The sequence below is a fragment of the Papilio xuthus genome, unplaced genomic scaffold, assembly GCF_000836235.2.
Source record: "Papilio xuthus unplaced genomic scaffold, Pxut_1.1 DF828142.1, whole genome shotgun sequence".
NCBI classification, from domain to species: Eukaryota; Metazoa; Arthropoda; class Insecta; order Lepidoptera; family Papilionidae; genus Papilio; species Papilio xuthus.
In genome coordinates, this window is record NW_013530507.1 from 6,250,641 (window position 1) to 6,257,264 (window position 6,624).

The 6,624-nt window shown below is 32.5% G+C and overlaps 1 protein-coding gene across 1 annotated transcript; it reads right to left on the bottom strand.

Moving 5' to 3' along the window:
* Positions 1-3,453: 3,453 nt before the first annotated feature.
* On the bottom strand, positions 3,454-6,259 carry CPR52 (cuticular protein RR-1 motif 52). The gene is made up of 4 exons (XM_013307466.1): positions 6,217-6,259; positions 5,345-5,624; positions 3,787-3,993; positions 3,454-3,592 (listed from the first exon to the last, which is right to left on the bottom strand). The coding sequence occupies exons 1-4, from the start codon at positions 6,223-6,225 to the stop codon at positions 3,543-3,545; spliced, it is 546 nt and encodes a 181-aa protein (XP_013162920.1). The 5' UTR covers positions 6,226-6,259; the 3' UTR covers positions 3,454-3,542.
* Between the last annotated feature and the right edge of the window lie 365 nt (positions 6,260-6,624).

Here is a 6,624-nt window from a genome sequence, read left to right on the forward strand (position 1 = left end):
GCTATTGCTTGCAAAACTTAAGTCAAAATAACGATATTTAATATTTAAATTTTATTATTATGAAATATCTGTATATTGCAACCTATTCCAATATAAAATATTATATAAAATAAACATAATAGAACTCGAGCCAGACGTTCCCGACGATGACTATAAACACAGTGACAAGTGATTTTTACATATAGATAAATCCGTAAAAGATTAAAATGACATATATAGTTGCACTATAATTTGTCCGCACCTTTATCTTAAGCCTACGTCATATCGCTTACTTCATCCAGCGAACATACAATTTAACAGTTCAAGTTAAGGACAAGTTTGTACTTGAAGCTTATTATACAAACATAACACTAAAACATTAATCAAATAACATTCGAAAATCACGGATAAAAATGCGTCATATCATAATGAGCCGAAGTCTATACGTACGAGCTATCGCCCGCGACTACGTCCGCGCGGAATCAAAAAAACCCTAATTAGTAGCCTATTTTTTTTAATAACAGAAGGGAGTAAACGAGCAGCGGGAACACCGAGGAGTTCAAGGGCGCCCATGGACATCAGCAATACCACAGGAACCGCAGATGCATTGCCAGCCTTTGGGATGGTGATAAGCTCGCTTCTTGAAGGACCCCAAGTCGTAGCGGTTTGGAAATACCGCCGAGGACAGACGATTCCACAACGCTGCTGTGCAAGGCAGGAAGTTTCGCGCAAACCGCACTGTTGTGGATTGCCAGCCATCGATATAGCCTATATGTTCTTCCAGACTATGTTCTACATCTATGCCAAATTTCAGTGAGATCTATACAGCCGTTCTGGAGATACCTTCAAACAAACATCCATCCGAACATTCGCATTTTAATATGATTATCTTATTCGTTTTAAACTTTCATTTCTAAAATTCTATTATTTAACAAATATTTAATTCTTAATTTTCTGCTTTATAGAACGTTAATATGCTATCATTCGTACACAAGGCAACGCATATAGTTGAAACAAATATTGTATTGTTGCGTAGCGAGAATCGCGTTGTGTAGTCGGTCAGTACAACTAGAATTGCAGCGACGTTGTTGACAAGTTGCGAGCGACTGAGTCGACACATAGCAAATGTCGGCGACGCGCGTTGTGTAAAATTACGTTTTACGATAAATACTTTTAGCACAATCGAATACAATGTAGACATGTTAGGTGTTAAATTTTTTGTCTTAAACATATATTTATCAAATATAACTGTAATATAAACAGCAATGCAACCGTTTATTCTGATTTGGATAGTTTATGAAAACGGTTACAATACATTGAGGCCCACAGTTCATTGTCCTTTAAAGCGGTCTATGTAAGTTCATTATTGAAGCCACTATCAATTAAGATTTATAAAACCGTCTGTTTCGAATGTCTGGTTGGTTATAATTTGTAGTTTAAATTGTTATCTACACTAAAGCATTCGGCCTATCACGCCGTCTAGATTGACCTTGGACACTATTTACAAATAAATTGTTTTTGTTCAAATTTTATTGTAAACTAGCTGTCGCCCGCGTCTCTGCCCGCGCGGAAATAAAAAAAATATAATTAGTAGCCTATGTGTTCTTCCAGGGACTATATGTATGTCAAATTTCATTGAGATCCGTTCAGATCCCTACACCCATCTCTCCATCGATCTAAACGTTCGCGTTTTTAATAGTAGTAAGATTTTAGTTTAATTTTACTATTTCCTATAGACGTGTACCAAATGTAACACTTACCGTTTGTTTCTGAGACCAAAATCTATATATATAAAATAAAGTCGTCTTAGTTACACTATTTATAACTCAAGAACGCCTTTACTGATATGGTTGAAAATTGGTGAGGAGGTAGCTTGGAGCCAGGAGACGGACATAGGATACTATTTATTCTTTTTATTTATTTCGTATTTATGCCTCGAAAAGCCGCTTTTTATTTACCTTTCTAATATTATAAATGCGAATGTTTAGATGGATGTGATGTGGATGGATGGATGGGTGTTTGAAGAAATAAGAACACATAGGCTACACTAATTAAGTTTTTTACATATCCACTCGGACGGAGTCGCGGTCGACAGCTAGTCTCTGTATAAAATATATTGTCATCCCTGCCATTATCTATGACAAAATAGAGGTAATGATATATTTTAAACAGTTATTTTGGTCTCGGGAACCCAAGGTAAGTCGGTTAATAGATGGTTAACAAAACTACAATGACTAGTGTTTTGACAAGTCTATAAATAAATATCTAATATTGCTTTGCTTTGCTTGTATTAGAATTGATTGTTTTAAAATTGGTACTGTTCAATCTTTAGTCATGAGCTTTACTACAATATTTATGAGACCTACTTACTATTATTAGTAACCGTTTTAAATATGAATTGTGTAAACTTTAAATAGAATGGGTTTCCACTGTAAATATATTCGCACAAACTCTATAAATAAGTACTAGTAACATGTATATGGATACATGAATTTTATCAATGGAAACGCACTGTTACGTTTTAATGACGAGGAGTATAAAGATATTACACTTTCAAAGCAAGACTTTGAACATTTCGTAAGTGACTATAGCTTTTCAATGTGTCTGCACTAAATAAGGCAGGTAATTGGTGCAGAACTAATTGCTTTTTTTTAATATAACGTCCTAATTTAACCTAATTATTTTGATAGAAGGGCCAGAGTTAGTGTCTGCAAGGATCAAGGTAATTTTTCTGTAATTGGAACACCGCAAACTACCCTGACTGTACATAGACGTCATGTTATTTGTGAAGTCACTAGATGAGACTCAACAGATGAAGTCATTTGATTGAGAACATGACGAATTATAACGAGAAATATTCTTGTAATTGTAATCAAATGATCTAAACTTTGTTTTAGTCCAGTGAAATAAAAATGGCCCTATGTACGATTCTTGGCTGAAAAAATAAATCATAAACAGCATAAAGTTATTAAAATTAAAAAAAAATATCTAAATAAATATTTGCAACGACACAATTTAGTTTTTGAAATTAGCAACAATGTGATAAATTCCAAACGTCGACCTCTTATCAATTCTTAGTAATAACGACCAAACTGAAAGATATAACTAAAATGTTAATATGACGAATGTATTATATCATTTTTTACATTGATATAGATTCAAATGACTTCCCAAAATGCCGATATTTGATATTGTTGGTTCTACATTCTACTTTAAAAAGTTAAAAATTACATCATTTACAAACATTTGCTATTAAATTTTAATAGGCGCTCTATTTAGTTCAATATAACTAAAAGTTTCGACTTATTTGGCGCTCAAACTTGTAACTCTAAGTACTGTTTTAAATGATTCGAGGCGATAACTCAAAAAGCTTTTCATTTTAATAAAAAATTATATTCAAATACCAATAAATCAACATATTAAACGACTTGGTTTTTAAACATTTACTGGACAAAGAGACTAGTTAATTTTTGTATGGATCTAAAATCGACTTACATTTAAAGATAAAATTAAAACCTATAAGTCGATCTTAGATTTACAGTTTGATGTAAAATTTATTTTATTTAGTAACCAGCATCTGCGTCGTAACTGCTTTTCTTCTTGTCGTATTGACCTGGGAAAAAAAAAATCGTTTATCAAAATTCTAAAACTCTTAACGACATTAAAGTCACGAAACAAATAATATTTCACTACTCCATATTGGTACATTCGTTGAGGCTACTTAATCGATTCGTATTCTTGTACTCAGTGGCTCTCTTTCTCTCCTGACTGTAAATTCCTTTTTTTCTCTAAATAAAAAAACCTTACCTCCACTTCCAGCAGTGAGTTCCAAGCTCCTCAATATAGCCTCAGGTATCGGCGGCGGTGTAGGCAGGTGGTCGCCAGCCGCGTGGTAGCCATTCTCATCTGCGGTATAAGTGATGGAGTATGTTTGTCCGTCAACACCAACATACGAGTATGAACCTTCCACTTGTATGGAACCCTCTTCAGGTTGTACTCCGGGAATCACTCGACCTGTATTAAAGTTGCGACATCAATGATTGTGTTAATCTTTGTTATTTGTAATATATGTTGCGAATCTTACTCAATATTATTAATGCGAATATTTAGATGGATGTTTGTTTGAAGGTATATCCGGAACAGCTGAACGGATCTAGCTGATAACCAGATGGCATAGATGTAGAATACAGTCTGGAAGAACAGATAGGCTACTAATTTTTTTTTAATCCCGCGCAGACGGAATCGCGGTCGACAGCTAGTATGTAAATCTGATTTGGTAAGATTACGGTTATTATTTGAAATAAAAGTCTGATGATTTTAGTTACTTGATTTGTGTTTTTGAGCAATTTTGAGCACTATTAAGGCTGCATAATATAAAATAGGTCTCTTTTTTACACCTATCAATCATACTATGTTTTAGGGAATGACGATAAATGTTATGTTTAACAATATATACAAGTCGTGTCAGTGGATGGACTGATAGCGAAGAGCTTCGACCAAGAACTTGAGAAGCTCTCGTTAAACATTTGACTTAAGGGCCTGATACAAAAGGCAGTTGTCAGGAGGTTCCTTTCTCTAAAGTCCTGATTTGTAGGGTACAATTTTTTATATATTTTGTTATTCGTTTTTTTATACAACGTTTTTTTAAAAACACAAATAAAGGAATATAGGATTAAAGACAATTTTAGTATCTTATGCAATATTTACCAGAACCATATTTTATATTATTTGTCCCTGAAATTATTAGTAAGCTTATCCGTTTCAAAGTTTAAATATTCGATATTTGGAACTGTTCGATATTGAAAGAGCAGAACAGTCACGAGATCAGATACTCGCGACGACAACACAACGCCTTCGATACCGCCGTGACTGGAGCCGACCTTTAATTTTATTACTAATATCCCTTAAATTAAGTCTAATTTACAAGGATTTGGGAGACTAACTGATCAACTTGTTTTGATGTCACTGTTCAGGCTATAAAATTTAATTTTCTGGATATGCCAATCAAGATTTCTGATTTATGGAAAATTGGTTTTTATTCTGCTAGTAAAATTTGATGATTTGTTTAAGAAAAATTCATGAATTAAAGCGAGATAACTGTAAGAGCACATTATTCAAGCATTTACTTTAAAAAAAAAAATGTTTTACAAACAAAAAATAAATATATCCGAACCTCGTTTGAAAGACATTCATGTTTTTATGCCAAAGATGTCATTTGCAGATGGCCAGTGCGTTTCGTAATGTTAAATTGCTAGGTATTTATGTACGGTGATACTTATGAATCTAGTCAGTGTGTGACCGATATAACATTGATAGAATTATGTATTAAAAAGCACAGTATTTAAATAAATAAAAAAAAACTTACCATTTTCCTCAACCTTTGTCCCATCACTAGTTTCATATGCGTAGTGATAACCATTTTCATTCATGTCATTCTCGAATTTTAATATCTGTGATTGATGACTGGAAGCCGAGGGAGTTGGGACGTTGTTCTGAGTAGGGGTGTTGTACGTTCGAGATGGCGGAGCACCCTGAGTAGGGGTGAGATACGTTCTAGATGGAACATTCGCTGGGTCAATAGACGGTAGATACACTTTGTCTAAGCTCGCTGCGTTGGCTATAGCAGCTACCGTTAATATGATTAACTGAAAAAAAAAACAATGAAGACTGTACATCTTAAAAGCATACATTTGTTGTTTTGTTAGAAGATCATATAACACTAGTGACTTCCCCATTGTTTCAATTGTATGATTAACCAAATATTTTACCATTTTCTTAAAAGAAGCGATAGTAATATGTTAATACTGTTTCCAGTTTCTGAATAGTAACTAAAAAAAATCATTAAATCAATAATCGATTTCGAATTTTTTATCTGTGATATTTTTAATTTATATTTAAAATTTAAAAACTGCTCAATAAATCGTAAAATGAACAAATTCAGCTGTAAAAAAATTATTAAAAATGTTTAACTTAATTACTATAGTTATTTCAAGTAAGCAATCAGCCTGTATATGACCCACATCACAGATCCGTTTTTATCACTCACATAAAATTATATTTAACTATAAAAAATAATTTTATAAATTTATTCTTTTCTAAATAAAATAAAATGTAACATCAGCAAATTAATTTTAAATTTAAAATTTTTAAAACATTTTTTTCAAGTTCATTTTAAACGTAAAATAGAAAAATTAAATTAGCACACATTTAATTAATTTAAATCAAATATATACTAACATATTTCATTGTTAATTTACAACGATGTTTCTTCTTAGGATGATGTTAGTGAAATGTGATTATACGGTGAATCTGCAGTCGTTATATACCAGACCTCGATGATTTCGATATTCAAATGATAAAGGAATTCGTTATTCGAATGTCCCTTAACTGTCAACATCTTTATGCCTATAATTATAAAGCTCAAATTAGAATACAATTAAACAAACATAGACTGATGTTACTAATATTATAAATGCAAATGTTTGGATGTTTGTTAGAAGTTATCTCCAGAACGACGGTATGGAGTTTGATGAAATTTGGCCGGATAGAGTTGCGGGCTACAGCTAGTATAAAATATTTTACACTATCTATATTACACTGAACAATTTAATGTAGTCATGTAACGTAACAATGATGTCTAGTAAA

Excerpts from the sequence above, each read along its gene's own strand:
- CPR52 (XM_013307466.1), bottom strand. Across the intron at positions 3,994-5,344 it reads GACAAAGGTTGAGGAAAATG|GTCGAGTGATTCCCGGAGTA; the intron begins GTAAGTTTTTTT and ends ACTTTAATACAG. Across the intron at positions 3,593-3,786 it reads ACTCACTGCTGGAAGTGGAG|GTCAATACGACAAGAAGAAA; the intron begins GTAAGGTTTTTT and ends TTTTTTTCCCAG.